The sequence below is a fragment of the Equus asinus genome, chromosome 3, assembly GCF_041296235.1.
Source record: "Equus asinus isolate D_3611 breed Donkey chromosome 3, EquAss-T2T_v2, whole genome shotgun sequence".
Classification (NCBI taxonomy): Eukaryota; Metazoa; Chordata; class Mammalia; order Perissodactyla; family Equidae; genus Equus; species Equus asinus.
Window position 1 is genome coordinate 63,013,437 of NC_091792.1, and position 21,464 is coordinate 63,034,900.

At 36.1% G+C, this 21,464-nt stretch overlaps 1 protein-coding gene across 29 annotated transcripts in view; it reads right to left on the minus strand.

The window, feature by feature from the left end:
- The window catches only part of HMBOX1 (homeobox containing 1), a 192,112-nt gene that overhangs the window by 65,451 nt on the left and 105,197 nt on the right, over nucleotides 1-21,464 (minus strand). For all 29 annotated transcript variants that reach the window (XM_044766903.2, XM_070505127.1, XM_044766904.2 and 26 more), the window contains one exon: nucleotides 8,337-8,447. In XM_044766903.2, the coding sequence (XP_044622838.1) occupies nucleotides 8,337-8,447 (111 nt within the window). The remainder of the gene's footprint in view (nucleotides 1-8,336; nucleotides 8,448-21,464) is intronic.

Below are 21,464 nucleotides of genomic sequence, written 5' to 3' on the forward strand. Positions count from 1 at the left end.
CAGTCGATGTGTTTTGTATCATTCAGAATATTTTCATAGCTTCCATTTTTGTTTAAACACTTAATAGATATATGATTTCCTGTTGTGTGTGATCTAAAGTAAATATTTAACGTCTTCCTCAAACGGACGAGTGTGCCATCATACAATACTTTAGAGATTCATGGCTTAAAATGTGTGGCATGGGGCTGGCCCCATGGCTGAGTGGTTAAAATTTCACATGCACCGCTTCAGTGGCCCTGGTTTGTGGGTTAGGATCCCAGGCACGGAACTACTCCACTCACCAGCCATACTGTGAAGGCATCACACATACAAAATAGAGGAAGACTGGCACAGATGTTAGCTCAGGGCTAATCTTCCTCAAGCCAGGAAAACAAAAAAAAAGAAGTGTGGCAAACTATGGCCTGCAGCCATAGTTTAAATAATGTTTTATTGGAACACAGCCACACTCATTCATTTACACATTGCCTCTTTTTTGCTCTACAATGGCAGCGTTGAGTAGTGTGACAGAGACCACAGGGCCTGCAAAGCTTTAAATATTTACTATCAAACCCTTTACAGGAAGTTTGCTGACCCCTGGTTTAAAAAATTCCTGGCCTACACACTGTGAAACTCTAAACTGAAACCCTTCTTTAGACAGTTTAAGAAAGAAGATTCCACTCTGTCAAAATAACTTGGGAATTAGGCCTGGGCCTAATTCAAAGCTAAAGTTTAGGCTAAAGAAGGAACTATTGGGTTGGAGGGTTTCAAAGTCTTTGTTTTGGTACTTTTCTGAATGCAAGCAAGAATTACAGCATAACAAGGGCTCTGGAATCTGCCTAAGTTAGACTATACAAATTTTGTTCTTCAGCCATGATAAAAGGTCCAAAACAGAGCCTAACTGCTATCATGGCTGATCAAAAGAGAGGTAGAAGCAGACTGGGTAAAGCTCTAGGTCCTCCTCTCCTTTGGCAAAAGGATAGAGAGTTTCAGGGTTTCATTGGGTAGAGGATGGGGAACAGGTCAGTGAATTCCAACTAGTAGGCCGTATCTATAACCATAGCATGCTTTCTTAGTTAAGCCGAATGATAAATGGGAAGAAATAAAACGAAGAATATAAAGAATCCTAACTCAATCATGAGGTTGAAGGAAATAAACCAACTGATAACAGGGGTTCTTTCTTGGTATTGGGGTTTATTGGTAATGTAATCACGCTTCTTTATAATATTTTGTTTTCTCCAGATTTTCGATAAAAAAGATATTAAGATGAAATAAAATTGGTTAGGAAGGAAAAGAAAGGGGGGAGAGAAGGAGGGAAAAAAAGAAAAGAGAGAAGTAAGTATTGGTCTGGTTACTTTAAAAGAAATCGAAGCAATATATGCACAGAAGGTGAAAACCCTGAATAATTTCAAACTTGTAAACATTTAATTTGAAACATAATATCACATTACTTTTGAGGGTTTTTTTTCTTGCTCCTTTTTCAAAGTAGCAGTATTTAAAAATAGCACAAGAAACACTCTGGAAACACTCCAATAAACACAGATTTGTTCTAGAAACCTTAGTTCATCTTGCTTTGGTTGAAACAGATGGAGAGCAATGAATAACCCAAGAATGGGTTCAAAATTACTGCCTTCAACAGAAAAATACAAAGATACTAGAATGTAGGAACAACGTATACAAGACTTGAAACCCCAGTGAAGTAAAAAATAGTAGTTCTGGGTTGGCTAAAGAACTCAGTTTTTTTTTTTCCTTACAGGAAATGTGTTGCCTATTTTCTTTACAGGAAGGTTTTTCCCATTATATCTGGGCTCCCATTAAGACAAAATTTTGGGGATTAAATGTTGTAAAGGTGAAATACATATAAAGTGCTTTGCCCAGTGCCAGATGCATGGCAAGTATACAATAAACGTTAGCGAACAACAACAAAAAGACAAAATTTTGCACACTTATCTAGCAAGTCTAAACCTAAGGGAAAAAAAAAAACCTCGTCCTAATTTACTGATAGATTTTAAAACTTTGGTAAAGGTTCACTTTGTACATATGATAATTTTTTTGCTTATCAGGGTTACGTCTTCCAGGTGAGCCTTTGCCAATCAGCTAATAAAAGAATGACTACAAGCCAGTCATTACTACTTCATTCACAGAAACTAGCTTCTCCAAAAGTAATTTCTCATCTTCCCTCATGTCACACATGATTTCCCTGAGGCTCTGACACTCTGCAACAGTGAATGAAGAAGGCATTATTTCTCATCTCCAAATTTACTTCATGGGCTTGCTGCATAAGCCTCTTGGCAAACTTTATTTAATTGTTTAATTTAGAAATACGCAGAATCAGTGCCATGAGCCAAAAGGAACTCAGCAAACCCTGTCTGCTATAGCAATGTTTAAATTAGACAAGGGAAAAGATTGTTGAGCTTAATTTGATTAAATAAAGGGGCTTTTGATGTCAACCACGCTGAATTTAGTATTCACTTCTTTAAAAAAAAATAGGCATTTTCTTGTAAATCTTTTCATAAGAAACAAGATAAAAGGTATTTGATCAGTTTCCATCAGCCTATTTTATTCATATACCTTGGCAGGTTTTGGGTTATGCTGGGAAATTCTGATGATGGCTCTGTTTATCAGAGAACTACACTATATCTATATCTATTAGATTACCAGTAAAAATAACCTAAACATCCACTCTATTATTTTTCTTGCTGAGTCCACTTAAAGAGAGACGGAAAAGAAAACCCATATCCAAATGGATCCAGAGTGAAGAGGTTGAAAAAGAGAATTTCAATCAAAGTATATGGAGAGAAGTGATCTGAGTCCAGGAATAGAGGCACAGGATGTACAAACATTTTGATTGTTTTCTAAATGCTTAAATTTAGAGAAAAGGCATTTTTTCACTTCGCAATTTTCCTTAATTTTTCATTTTTGCTCAGAATATATGCAAAACGATGGTACGATTTACATTTCTTCTGATAAGCTGTTTGTCCTGGACAGAGAAAAATTTATAAAATAAAAGAACTGATGGGGCCAACCCCACGGTTAAGTGGTTAAGTTCTTGCACTCCACTTCAGGAGCCTAGGATTTCACAGGTTCAGATCCTGGGCGTGGACATGGCACCGCTCATCAAGCCACGCTGAGGCGTTGTCCTACACAGCACAACCAGAGACACTCACAACTAGAATACGCAACTATGTACTGGGGGGCTTTGGGGAGAAGAATTAAAAAGGAAGAAGATTAGCAAAGGTTGTTAGCTCAGGCGCCAATCGTTAAAAAAAAAAAAGAGTTTACGTTCGCAAAAGCAGGTGTAGACTGTGTGAACCTAGGCTCTTCAGTTTTTAGTATCGTGAAAGCTGTTAACAAGGCAGGTTAATTTCTTTTTTGCCTCCCTCCTTCCCTCCCTTCTCTACTTTCTTCCTCGTTCTCTCCCTCCTTTACATTACACTTTATATGTATTTTTCAAAGGTATACTATAAGTACATGGTACAAAATTTACAAAGACACGAAAGGTCATATAGTTAACAGTCTCCCTGCCACCCCTGTACTCCCAGTCTCTTAGTCCCACACCACAGTCATTTGGGTCAGCTCCTAATATAGCCTTCCAAAGATGTTCTGTTTATATAAGCATATACGTGTGTGTGGGTGTGTGTATGTATTCCCCCTATATAAATGGCAATATACTATATCCACTGTTTTGTACCTTACTTTATTCACTTATGAATTTGATACTACCACATATAAATTCAATTCATATAAACAGCTTAAAAAAAAGCTATATAACCTCCATAGAATTCCACTGTACAGCTATACTACAATTTATTTAACCAGCTCTCTACTGAGGGACATTTAAGTGGATTCCAGCCATCTCTGCAATGACTTGCAAAGAAGATTCTAATGTACTATAAGAAACAGTGGATAAGCTGTTCTTAGATGCTAATGTAATTTTAGTTTATCTTATCCATACCTATTAGTAGTTCCAAAGTGTCCATGGAATAAGAAAAAACAATATAATTCTTTAGCTAAAATCAAAGGATAAAAGTCAGCAAAATAAAAACTGCACATATCTAGAAAGAAATCTGTACAATATTAGCTGTATTAATAAAGGTGAAAATGCAAAGAAAAACTTTAAAAAATTAAATTTCAATTGCTATCATCCAATTACTATTGATGCAACAAAAACTACCAATTGACAATTATGAACCTATCCTCTTCTCTTCAGCTAACTAAATTATGTCTTACAGAAAACTTAACTAGAACAAACCAGGAATCAGTATAGATTTGGTTTTCAAATAAAAAAATAGAAAGTCCTGGGCTGGCCCTATGGCATAGTGGTTAAGTCTGGAATGCTCCACTTTGGCAGCCCAGGTTCTTGGGTTCGGATCCTGGGCGCAGACCTACACCACTTGTCAAGCCATGCTGTGGCGGCGACCCACATACAAAACAGAGGGAGAGTTGCACAGATGTTAGCTCAGGGCTAATCTTCCTCAAGGAAAAAAAAAACAGAGGAAGATTGGCAACAGATGTTAGCTCAGAGCAAATCTTCCTCACCAAAAAATTTAATTAATTAATTAAACAAAATAAAAATAAACATTAAAAAATTAGAAAATCCTTACAAGCAGGACACTTGATATGTAACTTCATTGAAAAGCAAACATATAATTAGGAGAACTTATTCTTAAAAGGAGGTACTACCTCCTTAAAGAAAACAGTTCCTAATCAATAGCTGAATGAATGCTGTTAGTCCTTTCCCATTTTTCTGTTTCACTGCCCTAGTTCCACCTTCCTCCAGCTTCCTGATGATGAGTCAACCTAGCCCTGGTTCTAAGAGAAATTAACAAATATTAATTTAATATTTAAGAAATGTTTAATATTTAAACAATCTTTAATATTTAAAAAATAACATTAAAAACAGAAATAATTTTTTAAAAAACAGCTTCAGAAGAACACTATATCACCCCAGTACTAAAACAGGATTCCAATAGTAGTAGTATTCCATAGTCGGCAGTGCTATCAGGTCAGTTACAAGAATGTTTCTGCAGCCTGAGAGATGGACCTTAGTTCTCCTTCCTGTTTCTAGTGAATTCATTTTCCTGGTATCCTAGTCCCTGCCTGGGACTGGAGCCCAGCCCTGAAATTCCAGGGTGGGAATTCAGCCTCACCAACTGTAATCAGATTATATGTCAAGGCATCGTGCTAATTGTCAAATCCAAGCGACAAAAATCCCTTCTCTTAGGAAGGCTGATTGCCTGACACAAGTTGACTAGTGTTTGTCCTCCAAATTTTTCACTGTTCTGCCCTATACATTTTGGAACATCTTGATAATCCCCCTGATGCTCCCCTCGGTAGCCAATTGCTGGATGTAAACAGGCTTATGAAACCCCTGGGCACAGTTGCTTATTTACCTAGCCAAACCCTTGCTATCAACCGAAGCTGCTCTATTAAGCAGACCAAGTGCCAAATTTTTGTCCCTCTCCATCTGATTTGCTCTGCTATGAATCATGGGAGAAATGATGTCTTTGGAAAGATTGCTTAGAGCTGAGTTTGAAGTGTTGCTTCAACCATGATATATTCTAAGGCTGTGTCATCTGATATGGTAACCACTAGCCACATGTGGCTATTGAGTACTTGAAACGTGGCTGATTGGAAATTATATGTGCTTTAAGTGTAAAATACACATTGGATTTCAAAAAGGGAGGGAGGGAGCAAGGAGGGAAGGAAGGAAGAAACCTCAATAATTATTAAAAGCATTGATTAAATGTTGAACTGTTAATATGTATTTGTTAAATAAAATATATTATTAAAATTAATTTTAACTATTTCTTCTTACATTTTAAATGCGGCTACTAGATAATGTAAAATTACATATATCATTCATATTATATTTCTACTGAACTGTGTTGCTTCAGAACATTTAACTAATGGCAGCAACAGAGTCTTATTTTGAGAATTTTGCTTATATATGGAGATATCATTAGAAAAATATCTAAAAATGAAAGTTCTTCCTGGCAGAAAAAATGCCAGCTGATAAATGTTGAAGGAATGCTTGATTAGATTATCACCATTTTGCAATCTTCATTGGAATAACTGATTTAGGTAGTCATCAATGGATGCTAAGACCACTGGCAAAGGTTATTGTAGAAGAGGATATTCATCCAGTGGCAAAATGATGTCCTACAGATTATTTAGAAACTGCAAAGATAAGATCTGGTGGTCACTACCCTAACAAATGACAAAACTTAGCATATGAATAGCACTACAACCTGACATTTCATGCCTCTTGATATGTGGTAATATGAGCTGAAGCTTACCTACAAAGCATAAGCCCAATGCTTTGAGAAAAGTTTCAAACATAACAGCAACAATAAAAGAATTTTATAGTGAAAATATGTACTCATACCATCTAATATTTTATGTACTTTATCACATATCTACCGATCTCCCTATTCATTTTATTTTGATGCATTTCAAAGTAAATTGCAGCCATTAGTATATGCCCTCCCTAAATAATCAATGAAGTATTCTTGCCAAAAATGTTTAACCTCAATCTAATCAAGCTTCTAATCCTAGCTTCCAGTTTACAGGAGATACAGGGGCTAGAGAGGAATAAGTGAACTGACACTAAGAGGAGACAGAAAAATCCAGAATGTGGAACATTCTGTAAGATCAGATGGTTAAAAAAAGTTTGTCATTTTCATGTTTGAGTGACTAGATTTAAGAGTCTAAAGAGACATAACAACAAATTCCAATTTGTCAACCCAAACCAGATACTACTTAATAAAAAAAAAGCTACAAAAGACATTCTCGCAACAACTAGAGAAATGCAAATATGGACTGGATATTAGATGATATGGAATCACTGTTAATTTTCTTAAATATGTTAATAGGGACTGTGGTTATGTAGGCAATTACCATTTTTTTCCAGGAGATGAATGCTGAAGAGAGAGTGAATATGTGTGTGTGTGTATACATATACGTATATATATATTTTAAAATTTATTCATTTATTTATATAGGGATTAAAGAAAATACAGTAAAATGTTAACAATTATTGTATCTAAGAATAGGGTAAACAGGTGTTCACTGTGCTGGTCGTTCAAGTTTTCTGTACATCTTAAATATTTCAAAATAGAAATTAGGGGGCAGGGTAGATAAAAAAAAATTCATTGCAGAGAGGTCTGCTCTGTTTTGTGCCTTTCAGATTGAGAATACAATCTCTGAAAAAAAAATCTCACCACAGACACACACACACACAAATATGTCTTTATTTACATTCTTTATTTCCATCTAAGAGCCAATGATACTATTATTAAGAGTCAATATGCAATATTCCAATTGGTTATTTAGTCTGTAAGCAAAGACTTTAATACTGTAGTATTACAGAAGACAGCTCAATCACAAGGTTAAACTTGGGATCAGGCTCACTGTCACCAGTCTGTGTACCGTGTAGATTGAGACAGTCTGTCACACAACTTCAGATTCTACTTTATATACCACTTGTTTGCAATAGATCTTGTCTACGCCTGGCAACTTCAGACACAAAGGTTTTTTGTGATCTTTTTCCTTAAGATTTCATTCTACTTTCCAAGCTATTGTTGCTCCTGAAGTCATCAGAGCAACTCTACCCTAAAGTCCAAAGACACATTCATCACCCAGGTAATTAGAATTAAAACCAGAAAATCATTAGCAGAGATCATTGGATATGGTATAGCAAGAACTAAATAAAAGCATTAAATTTATATTACTAAAACAAGATTTTATTAAATTAATTATTTTTTTTTAGGAAAATCAGCCCTGAGCTAACATCTGCCGCCAATCCTCCTCTTTTGCTGAGGAAGACTGACCCTGAGCTAATATCCGTCCCATCTTCCTCTATTTTATATGTGGGACGCCTGCCACAGCATGGCTAGACGAGCAGTGCGTAGGTCCACACCCAGGATCTGAACCAGCAAAGCCTACATTGCGAACCTAACCAACGAGCCACCAGGCTGGCCCCAAGATTTCAACAAAAACAAAACTAAAAATACTAGATATGGAATCTTATGTGTATACCTATAGTTGATGAAAAGAAAGTCAGCCACTGACAATCGTGATCTTTCTTTCAAACCATGGTTTGAAATCACATATAACCCAGAAACAAAGAGGCACCTTGAGGGAAGGAATGAAAATGACTAGATAATTTCAGACACTAAACTAAAAATTGGTACAATCAGCTTTTAGGTTTTACAATTAAGAGTGTTCTTTGGCCTAAAGGAACAACAATAAAAGTATGAAATTACCTTAGTGAAGACAAGTCAGCACATGGATTCAATAAAGTAATTAATTACATTTGTCTTGTTTCAGATGCAAAAAAAAAAAAAAAGGATATTTACCAGGGTTTGTCTTCTCCAGTTGATACCATCGATAAAATGCTCTTTTCTTCTGTTCACTCAGGTCTGATCCCTGCTGCAACAGCCAGTGAGAGATCCGGCTCTGACTGATACCTACGCAGAAAGAGAAATAGCTGTTGTGGGTATTGAAACTACAGGGAAGTTAATGAGGGCTCTGTTGGTTCTAGGTTACTGGGTGCTTTATTCTCGGTGTTGCTCTATAAGGAAGCTGCAACTTGAGCAAACTGTTTAATACTGGGCTTCTTTGTATAGGCTGACTACACTGGCTAGGATATATTCAGAAACGATCCATTGAAGGTCAAAATATTTTATTAACCAAGACTTGAAAGTGGTCTCTAACATTAATCTCTAAATCAGGTCCACGAATATGAGATAAACGAAGAGATTCCTAAGTAATAGTTATTTTTCAGAAGTTGATTAGATTTGTGCTCCTTCAACCACCACCATGTCCACCTCAATCCTGGTTTAGAATATTAGAACCTTATCAGATATTGAGAAGAAGACGAAAAAAAAAAAATTCAAGCCAGCAAGTTTTGCTATTCATTACTGAAACTGATAAAAAGACTAAGGTCATTGAAAATACTCTCTCAATAAGCCTTATTTGTTAATTCATTTAGGCATTTTCACACTTGTCACCATTAGTACAGATAACTAAGAACTTGAAGACTTTTAAAATAACGCTGCAATATGACCTCTTAGAAATCTCAAGAGGTAAAGATGTTCTTATAACACATAGACTTATCAAAAACTTGAACAGATTATAAAGCAGTACACTTCAGCTATTACTAAGTAGTTCTTGACAGCAATGAATTAGAAATGTGAAAAACCTCCACACGTGAAAGTAAAAAAGCATGTCTAATACATACTAGTCTGAGAATCACATGCTCCTTCAGGTCATTATAGTTATTCTAAAAATAAATAATTGAACATACAACTGGCAAAAGCAAAGAATAACAGGAAAGATAAAACTGTTTTACCTGCCCATAAGGTACTTCGCAAAAGACCATTCCACTATCATAGAGGGTTAACAGTATCTAAACTCTTCCAAGGAATTACTTACAGTAACTGGGTAGTACTGATACCCCTGTGCCAACACCTATTTAAAGCTATAATGCACAATTAAGAGTGGTTATCATAAAGTGATCACAACTGTAACATGAGAAGAACCAGGAGGTCTGATGCTCACATTTAACTCGTTAAGAGCAAGCCCCTTTTAAAAACCTATGTTAGGGGCTGGCCTGGTGGCGCAGCAGTTAAGTTCACATGTTCTGCTTCGGCAGCCTGGGGTTCGCCGGTTCAGATCCTGGGTGCAGACATGGCACTGCTTGGCAAGCCATGCTGTGGCAGGCGTCCCACACATAAAGTAGAGGAAGATGGGCATGGATGTTAGCTCAGGGTCAGTCTTCCTCAGCAAAAAGAGGAGGACTGGTGGCAGATGTTAGCTCAGGGCTAATCTTCCTCAAAACAAAACCAAACCTATGTTATAAGAAAATTTGAGGAAATAGGGGAGGGGAGTTTTGTTAAAAGAAAGGTTGGGCTGTGAAGCAAGGTTCTCTGATTGGAAACACCTTTCACTTTCAAAGCGTGAAATTCAAACAGTTTTCCAAAACCTAAATGATTACATTCTCAAGTAATTCTCAAGTAAAACAACAGTTTTACAATGGATTAAATGTGTATTTGATACAGGTGACAGCAGCTAGCACTTTAGGTTTGTACTAAGAGAACACAAATTATTCTGGATAATTAAACTGCCTGTGTTTGGCAATGCTGTCACGAGAAGTCCAGTTTCAGACACTATACCATTTTACACACTACTTTTAAACAAGGCTGAAGAAAATAACCATTTACCACGATGAAATCAAAACTGATTTTCATGTGAACAAAATGAAACTATTTTTTATAGATTCTTCATATCTATATCTTGGTACTATACTGCTCAAACACAGAAGGAATTTGAGGAAAATCTGTTAAGAAAAAAAAAGAATGTATCAGTTCTGTTATTCTGAATAGTAAGTCTTCCTCACACAGTCAGATCACACAGAAAACAAACCACAGAGCCCACGAGGTAACAGAGCTATCTAGGTTCTGACTGTGCTCCAGTGGGGGAAGAGGGCAAAAGCCCAACAAAAGGAGATTAGTTAAATTATAGTTTATTCACATAATAAAATACTGGGCAGACTTTTAAAATTAATGTTCTAAAACAGCCATCAAAAGCAAACAACAACAAAAAACCCAAACCAAGCAAACGAAAAGCCATCAATACCAAGTGTTGGCAAGGACACAGAGTATTTGGAAATCTCCTACTGCTGATGGAAGCGTAAAATGTCAGGGCCACACTGGGAAACAACAGGGCAGTATTTACTAAAGCTGAATATACTCATACCATATGACCTAGCAATTTCTTTCCTTGGTATGTAGCTCACAGAAATGCGTACATTCTCAATAGAAACATGTTAAAAAGACATGTGCAAGAAGGCTTACACGAGCATTATCCATGAGAATCCTCAATTTGAAACAACTCAGATATCCATCAAGAGGAGAATGCATAAGTTCTGACATTTATGCATTCTATTATAGACTACTAGATCAAACAGAAAAAAGGATAAACCACTGCTATATGTAACCACATGGATAAATCTCCCCAAAATAATGTTGGCCAAAAAAAAGTCAGACACACAGAGAAAAAAGCCACACATTGGGGCCGGCCCAGTGGCACAGCGGTTAAGTTCGCACATTCCACTTCTGGGCGGCCCAGGGTTCGCCGGTTTGGATCCCAGGTGTGGACATGGCACCACTTGGCAAATGCCATGCTCTGGTAGGTGTCCCACATATAAAGTAGAGGAAGATGGGCACGGATGTTAGCTCAGGGCCCGTCTTCCTCAGCAAAAAGAGGAGGATTGGCAGCTGTTCGCTCAGGGCTAATCTTCCCCCCAAAAAAGAAAAAAAAAAAAGCCACACACAACTGTATGACTCAATTTACATAAAGTTAACAAACAGACACAACTTATCTACACAGATGGCCATCAGAAGAGTGGTTAGCTACAGTTAGGAGACAGGAGGTTAATTAATGGGAGGCAGTGTGAGGGAGGCTTATATAGTGACCAGCACTGTTCTTCATCTTAATCTGGATGGTGGTTATATGTTCATCTTCACTTTGTAAAAGTCATTAACCTGGATACTTTTCTTTGTATATGTTATATTTCAATTAAAAAAAAGTTTCCCCCAAAAAGTTTTCAAAATTCTATGTCGTGTTTAAAAGAATAAATGGATATATATCAATATGGAATGATGCCCAGGATACAAATTAAAAAGCATACAGTTTTAAGAATATATACATCTTTACATAATCCACGTTCCAATTTGTATAGTAATAAAAGCTTATATATAAAGACACACAATATGAATTTAGTGGCAGATGCTTCCTACACTGTATATCTCTAGACTGTTTAATCTTCCTACAAATTGTATTAATTTATTTTATTTTTAGTCTTTCCCTATAAACACTACATACTTTATTGGTTGTTTCATAAACACAGTAATTAAGTTAAACAACAAAGAAATGCAAAAAGAAGTTAATTTCAGCCTTCTTTCACCAATTCCACTCTGAGGTAAGCAATGTTAATTGTTGAAATATGTTCTTTCACAATTTTCTCTATGCATAATTACCAATTTAACAAAACAAAGGAAGAGAAGTTATAAAGAATATCCTCCTATCTAGTCTTTTGTGTGAGGAGGAAATAAATGAAGAACTTCTTCCCTGTAAATTTAATCTCAGTTTTTATACAATAAATATAGAAAACAAAGTAATAAAGCAGGTAGTTTTTCTAGAAGAGGCAGTATAAAAATTAAATATGTACAATAACACATTTTACAATGGTTTTTCTTAGTTAGCAGCTTACTGACAGGTAAGGTTCCCTTAACTCATTCTTCTGGGGCTGGTCCATGCCTTTGGAACTTCAGTTGAGCTAGGTGTCAAACGGCCCTGCAGCTTCTCTTTACTGTTGGCTTTGGTGCTTCTTGAGAGAAAATTTCCCTTACTCCCCTCTTACTTCCCAAAGCTGAAAAAAATGTCATTCTCCACAAGTTTTAGCTCCTCAAAACCTCTTTTCTACCTTTCACAAGGCAGAAGAGAAGAAAAATTTACATATAACCTTCATACATTAAGGGACTAAAACAAACCCTAATTAATTTCTTTCCATTAAGAAAGTGATCACATTGCACTGAAAGGATAAAAAAACCTTTTTGCAAGCCCCTTTCACATTCTTTTCTGGGCTTCACTTCTATTAGGCTCCTTCCACTTCCTCGAACGCCATGCTCCCTTCCACTAGAGGGCTCTCCACCACAACCCATTCTTGTGGAAGTCCCTAACACTACTACAAATTTAAATGTTTCCTCTTCCTTCCAATTCCTGTAGAGTGTGACACTACTGACTACTCATAGCATCTTCGTCCTCGGAATGTTGGATACAACTCTCCAACACAACTTTTCAGTCCGCTTCAGGGATTGCTTTGCTAGCTGCTTACATCTAAGTGTCTCCAGGGTTCCATCTTTAAGCATTTCTCTCACTCTATACACTCTTCCTTTAGTCATCTCAACTATCAACAACCATGATTTAAAATACCTAAATGCCAATGACTTCCACAGCATCAGACTGTTCTTACAAACTATCTGCTAGATAGCTTCATGAGAATTTCCCACAGGTCTTCAACATAGAAAATTTAATTCGCTATCTGCTTCCTTTAAATCTGCTCTTCTTTCTGTGCCCCCATCTCAACTTTATCTTTCACTCTACTCTTTTCTCCAACTCTCACATGCTTACAAAATCCAATCACTTTCTGTCTTCTAAAATTCTCTTCATGTTCTCTCCAATCCTCATTCCTGCAGTTTGGAATCTCAGCCTCTTTTACCTGGACAACTGAAATAACTTTGATGAAAAGAACAAGCCACCTAAGATCCACAAAGTACAAAATCCTCATGATCAGATCCTTTCTAATTAGAAGATCATGTCATAGTTGAAAAAGTGAAACATGCTTCTTCAAAGCAATTTTCTACTTGAGAACTGCAGTCATCTCTACTATTCACCTTCCACAGTGCAACCAGAGTTAGGTCTCAAAATTTTTAAGTTAAAACACATGCATGCATTCTCCATAAAAATAATTAACAAAGAATTCAGAGGAAAAACAGTCCTTCCTCCTCAACCCCTCTATTCCCTATCCTAGAGGTATCCTTGTTTATTTGGTGTGAATCCTTCCAGACTCTTTCCTATGCATTTAATACATAAACATGTGCATATGTATACATACACATAATTTGTTTTTTTTAAAAAAACACACATTTGGAGTTATTCTATACATAACAAGTAACATGTTTCTCACATGCCATCTTGAAATTTTCTCATATGTTACATTATGAATCTTTATCATTCTAATGGTCACATGGTATTCTACACTATAAATATACCCTAATCCTCTTAAACACTTACCTATTATTGGACATTTCAGTTGTTGCTAATGTTTTACTATTATAAATAATGATAGAATAAATATTCTAAGCATATTTTTGTGCATATGAATAAGTATTTTGGGGCCAATTCACAGGAATGGAATTTTTGATTTGTAGGCTATGAGCAGCATTTAAGTTTGTAATAGACTATCAGATTGTCCCCCAAAGAAGGTTGCACCCAATTTTATACATAATCAATAGTGATGAGAATGTTTCTTATTATAAAAGTTATTTTGAAAGTCTGGTTTTCTTTTTGTAAACATAGTACATGCTTATTATAAGAAAGAATTCTAAGCAATTCAGAGGAAAGTAGAAAAAGAAAGAGGAAAGCTAATAAAAAAAAAATCCAAATTCTTACCACTCAGAAATAACTACTCTTTACAAGATCTCTCCAAGCATATCTACATATGAATCTACATAGAATAGGCAGAAATAATTACTAAACTGACATCATACTATAGACAAAATTTTTAAATTAAAAATATAAAATTTAGTTTTATTTGATTTTAACACAAGAAAAATATAATAAACTAGAATGAAAATAAAGATCTACTCAAGTTTAGTAAATGAATCTACAGGGAAAATGAGGTTCCTAAAAGAGTGCACTAATGCAAGGAAAAAGGATTATACAAATACATTAGGAGGTTGGAAGCATTATTTTCTAACTTGTGGGCTGTAATGGCTCCTGGCTTAAAAAGCTGAGGAAATTAGCAGGCTGTGGGAGCTAACTGTGGGATCCTCTTGGTCTTCCTACATTTGTGTAATTCCCCCAACATTGCTTCAGGGTTGGTCTGTGCAACCAACGGAATACGGCACAAATGATAGTCTATGACTTCTGATGCTAGGTCATGAAAGACATTACAGCTTCTGCCTTGCTCTCTCTCTGAGAGAGTTGGTTCTGAGGAGAACTAGCTGCCAAGTTGTGAGACCACTCAACCAGATCTATGGAGAAATCCATGTGGCAAAGAACTGAGACATTCTACTAACAGCTATGCAAGTGAACTATCTTGGAAGTGAGTCCTCTAGCCTTAGTTAAGCCTCCTGATGACTGAAACCTCCTAGACACCCTGAACCAAAGTGACCTGTCTAAGCTGTTCCTGGACTCCCGACCATAGAAACTTAAGTGAGATAATAAAGAGATTTAGGTTTCAAGTAGCTAAAGTCTGACGTATATTTTATGCAGCAATAAATAACTAATATACATACATATACTATACTTTCCCCATCTTCCTTCCCAGCCTTTCTATCTAATTCCTGATATTTGTAAGATATTTTTGCATAGTCAACATTTACCGTCCGTTCTGGATTCGTAATTCCCATAGTTGTTTACTCATAGTTCTAGATTTAACAGGATTAAAGATTTACCATTCAGTTTCCACATTTTTTGATTCCTAAGTTCTATAGTTTTGTCTTTGTTTTTAACTGAGGCATATTTTACATCAGTGAAGTGCACTGCTCTTAAATGTGTAGTTCAATAAGTTTTGACATATGTATACACATGTGACCATCACTCAAATCAAGATATAGATTATTTTCATGCTCCCTAAAAGGTTCCTCTTGTCCCCTTTCCAGTTAATGCCTAAATTCTGTATGTTCAATTTAATTTTGGGTTGGTAAGATTTTTTCCATCAAGCAGTTTTCATCATTACAGGTTTATTGGTGCCATATTCCTTAGTCCTTGTATGCCTATATGTTTGTCTTCCATGTTTACACTTTGAGAAGAACTCTACAAGGGTAATTTTTGGGCTTACACATTCCTTCAAAATCTCTTAAATTAGAGTGGTGTCAGTGGGAATGACAGAGTAACAACCTCTGAAAAGCCAGTCCTCCATAAAAGCAATGAGAGCAAAAGTTGCTTTACCATAAAAGCACTGGCAAAAATGGTCAGAATCAACATTTTCAGAGCTCTGGAAATTAACCAAAGGCTTGCAATAATCCACGGAGTGCTTATTCAAGAAAATATGCTGCATTTTAGTAAGAACAGCTATATGACACTTTAACTTGACCCATACTCATTCTCATCATCCCAGCATTATAACAGACTTGAAAACTAATATTCCTGCAATCACAGTGAAAACCAGGAGTGGCCTACTAGCCACTGGAGAGGGTAGAACAGGTCTGGAGTTCCCTAAACACCATTCTAAGAGAACTATTCCTATTTAACCTGTCTGGCAATTCCCTGGACACTCTCATTTGCAAGGCTTGTCCTCATTCAGTGTGAAAAGCCTCTTCCCAGGATGAGGAGAAGGAAGGGAGGTAGTTTGTTGACAATAATCAATGGCAATCATTTAACATTGCAGGTGCCTGAGGTGATAACAGTAGGGACAAACAAAGAACTGACCAAAATATTCAAAAAGCTGAGGAATGAGATACCAATGAGGATTTCTGAAAAGTTTTGACATATTTCTAGGAATCCAGAAGGCCAGGTGCATGCGCAGGTCTGTGCACGTGCCTAGGTCTATGTGCATGACCAAGACAATGTGCATGTACAGGAAAGACCAGTGAAAGCCCTAAGCTCTCACCTCTGGGTGGCTTTGAGACATGGCACAAAGAGAAAGTGAAGGCTAAAGAAGAAGTATAAATTGCCCGCTTGAGCATTAAAGGCATGCCCCAAAACACATACAGAGCCCCTCAAGAAAGCTGGGAAACTTATTGGTTCCAGGCTTTTAAGGAAATCTCTGTCCAATAATTAACTGACCACTAAGCTAAAAAGAGACTTCAGTAGCCACACACCACAAAGAATACTGACTCAACAGGATTAGTTCAGGAAAGTCACTAAACAAACCAAGAGCAACAACAACAAAAAGCAATAGCAAGAAATCTAGGAGTGGGGAAGAATCTAATTTCCAGAGTTTCCACATTATATCATTTAAACTATCCAGTTTAAAAAATGAAACTTGTGAACCATGCAAAGAAACAAGAAAGTATGACACATACATAGTAAAAGAAGCAGTCAATAAGAAAAGTCTTTGAAGAAACCCAGATGCTGGACTTCTAGACAAAAACTTAAAGCAGCTGTTTTAAAGATAACCAAAGAATTAAAGAAAACACATCTAAAGAACTAAAAGAAAGTATGAGAAAAATGCCTCTCCAAACAGAATATCAATAAAGAGACAGGAATTATAAGAAAGAATTAAATAAAAATTACGGAGTTGAATTGTACAATAAGCAAAATGAAAACTTCACCAGAGGCCCGGCCCCGTGGCCGAGTGGTTAAGTTTGCGTGCTCCTCTTCAGCAGCCCAGGGTTTCACCGGTTCAAATCGTGGGCACAGACATGGCACCGCTCATCAAGCCATGCTGAGGCAGCATCCCACATGCCACAACTAGAAGGACCCACAACTAAAAATACGCAACTATGTACCGGGGAGCTATGGGAAGAAAAAGGAAAAATAAAATCTTTAAAAAAAACAAAAACAAAAAACTTCACTAAAGGAGCTCAACATCAAATGTGAACTGGCAGAAGAAATAATCAGTTAACTTGAAGACATGTCAATTGAAATAATCTATTAGGAGAAACAGAAAGAGAGTCCCAGAAGGAACAGAAAGAAAAGTGAAGAAAGAATACTCAAAAAAATAATGGCAAAACAATACCCAAATTTGATGAAAATATTAATCTACCCATTCAAGAAGCTCAATTTTCTTCAAGCAGGGTAAATGCTGAGAAAGTCACACCTAGAAACACCATAAACTGTGGAAAACCAAAGACAAAGAGAACATTTGAAAGCTGCAAGAGAGAAGTGACTCATTATGTATAAGGGATGCTCAGTAAGACTAACAGCTGATTTCTCATCAGAAACCATGAAGTTAGGAGGCAGTAAGATGATATATTCAAAGTGCTGGGGCGGGGGGAGAGCATCAGACAAGAACTCTATATCCAGCAGAGCTATCCTTCCAAAATCAAGAAGATATTAAGACACTACCACATGAACAAAACCAGAGAGAATCTGATGCCAGCAGACCTGCTCTACAAGAAATACTAAAGAGAGTTTCTTTGGTTGAATGAAAGGACACTAAATAGTAATTTAAATACACATGAAGAAATAAAGAGCACCAGTAAAAGTAACTACATAAGCAAATATAAAAGACAGTATAAATGTATTTTTTGCTGTGACTCCTTTTATCTCTATTTGATTTAAAAGAAAACTGAATAAGGGAATAATTATAAATCTAAGTTGATTGGGCACATAATGTATAAGCATGTAATTTGTATGACAATAATGACACAAAGGAGGGGGTCAGAAATAAAGCTATAAAGGAGTAAAGTTTTTCTATACAATTGGAATTAAGTTGGTATTAATCTGAACTAGACTGTTATAAATGAAGATGTTAATGGTAATCCCCAGGGCAACCACTAAAGCAATAACTCAAAAAAATATAATAAAAGGAATGACAAGGAATTTAAACTGGTACACTAGAAAATATCTATTTAACATAAAGGAAGGAAGTAATTGAGCAATAGGGGAACAAAACAGACACGAGACAGAAAACAAATGACAAAATGGCAGATGTAAATTCTGCTTCATCATAATTATATTTAAGTGGATTAAACATTCCAATAAGAAGACAGAGATTGGCAGAATGGATTAGAAAAAACACAATTCAACTCTATGCTGTCTAACCTATCTATGAGAGATACATTTTAGATTCAAAGATACAAATATGTTGAAAGTAAAAGAATGGAAAAAGATATACCATGTTAACAGTAACCAAATGAAAAGGAGTGGCTATACTAATGTTAGACAAAATAGACTTAAAGACAAAATTTGTTATGCAAGATAAAAGAAGGCCACTTTATAATGATAAATACAATGATATTTGATATAATGATAATTCATGAGGAAGACATAATAAAAAACATATATATATGCGTCAAACAACAGAGCCCCAAAATACGTAAGACAAAAATTGATAGACCTGAAGGGAGAAATAGACAATTCAACAACAATAATTAGAGACTTCAATAAGAGAACAACTAGACAGAAGATCAACAAGGAAACAGAAGACTTGAACAACATTATAAACCAACTAAACCTAACAAACATCTATAGAACATTCTATGCAACAACAGCAGAATATACATTCTTCTCAAGAGTACGTGGAACATTCTCCAGGATATACCATATGTTAGGCCATAAAACAAGTCTCAATAATTTTTAAATCATACAAAGTATGTTCTTCAAACACAATGGAATTAAATTAGAAATCAGTAACAGAAAATCAAAATTGGGAAATTCACAAATACGTGAAAACTAAACTACACAGTCCTAACCAATGAGTTAAAGGAGAAATCACAAGGGAAATTAAAAAATACTTTGAGATGATAAAAAAAAACACATACATATACGAAAACATCTGAGATAAAGCAAAGGAAGTGCTTAGAGGAAAATTTATTGTTACAAATGCCTATTAAAAAAGATCTCAAATCAATAATCTAGCCTTCCACCTTAAAAATTAGAAAAAAAAGAGCAAACTAAATCCAAGACAAGCAGAAGTAAAGAAATAATATATGAATGGAGAAATAAATGAAATAGAAAATAGAAAGTTAATAGAGAAAATCAACAAAATAATAAATTGGTTCTTTGAATAGGTCAACACAATTGAGAAACTTTTAGGTAGATTGACAGAGCAAACTGAGAGAAGACTCAATTACTGAAATCAGGAATGAGAGAGAGAACATTACTACTGACTTTACAGAAATAAAAAAGATTCTAAGGGAATTCTATGAACTGTATGCCAACAAATTATATAACCTAGATGAAATGGACAAATTCCTAGAACAACCTATTGAATGTGATTCAAGAAGAAACAGGAAATTGGAATAGATCTGTATCAGGTAAAGATACTGAATTAGTAGTCAAAAATCTCCCCACAGAGGCTGGCCCTGTGGCCAAGTGGTAAGTTCATGCGCTCCGCTGCAGGCAGCCCAGTGTTTCGTTGGTTCGAATCCTGGGCGTGGACATGGCACTGCTCATCAAGCCACGCTGAGGCAGCGTCCCACGTGCCACAACTAGAAGGACCCACAACGAAGGATATACAACTATGCACCTGGGGGCTTTGGGGAAAAAAAGGAAAAAATAAAATCTAAAAAAAAAAAAAAACTCCCCACAAAGTAAAGTCAGATGGCTTCACTGGTAGCTTCTACCAAGTGTTTCAAAAATATTTAACACCAATTCCTCACAAACTCTTCCAAAAAAACAGACAAGGAGAAAACACTTCCCAACTCATCTTATGAGGCCAGTATTACCTTGATATCAAAACCAGACAAAGACATTGCAGAAAAAGAAAACTAGAGATCAATATCCTTTATGAATATAGATGTAAAAATCTCAACAAAATACTAGCAAACTGAATCCAAAAACATATAAAAAAATTTATACACCATGACCAAGTGGGATTTATCTCAGGAAAGCAAGGTTCATTCAACGCGTGAAAAATCAATCAATGTAATACACCATATTGAAAAATGACAAAGCTCCTGGAACTATTTGAATAGATACAGAAAAAGTAATTTGACAAAATCCAACATCCTTTCATGAAATGGAACACTCAACAAACTAGGAATAGAAGCAAACTTCCTCACCTTGATAGAGGACCAACTATGAAACACCCATAGCTGATAGCACCCTTAGCAGTTAAAGACTGAGAGCTTTGCCAGTGAGATCGGGAACAACACAATGATGTTTGCTCTTACAACTTCTATTCAACATAGTACTGGAGGTTCTAGCCAGGACAATAATGCAAAATAAAGAAAGAAAAGGCATCCAGATTGGAAAGGAAGAAGTCAAACTACTTCTGTTTGCAGCTGACATGATCTTCTATATAGAAAATCTGAAGGAATCCAAATGAGCACGCATGCACACACACATACACACACAACTATTAGAATAAATGTGTCCACCAATGTCGCAGGATACAAGATCAACATACAAAATTAAATTTTATTTTTACCCACTAGCAATGAACAATCCACAAATGAAATTTAGAAAGCAATTACACTTACAATAGTGTCAAAAAGTATAAAATATTTAGGAATAAATCTAACAAAAGTAGTGCAAGACTTGTACAACAAAAAATACAAAACATTGTTTAAAGAAATTGAAGAATAGTTAAATAAATGAAAGATATCTCGTATTTATGGACTGGAAGACAATCTTTTTAAAATGACAATACTCTCCAAACTGATCTACAGATTCAATGTAATCCCTATTAAAATTCCGGCTGGCTTTTTTGCATAAATTGACAAAGTGATCCTAAAATTCCTACGGAAATGTAAGGAACCCAGAATAGCCAAAACAATCTTTTTTTTTTTTTTTGAGGAAGATTAGCCCTGAGCTAACTACTGCCAGTCCTCCTCTTTTTGCTGACGAAGCCTGGCCTTGAGCTAACATCCATGCTCACCTTCCTCTACTCTATATGTGGGACACCTACCACAGCATGGTGTGCCAAGCAGTGCCATGTCTGCACCCGGGATCGGAACCGGCAAACCCTGGGCCGCCAAGAAGTGGAATGTGTGAACTTAACCACTGCGCCACCGGGCCAGCCCCCCAAAACAATCTTTAAAGAGAAGAATAAAGTTGGAGGATTCACACTTCCAAATTTCAAAACT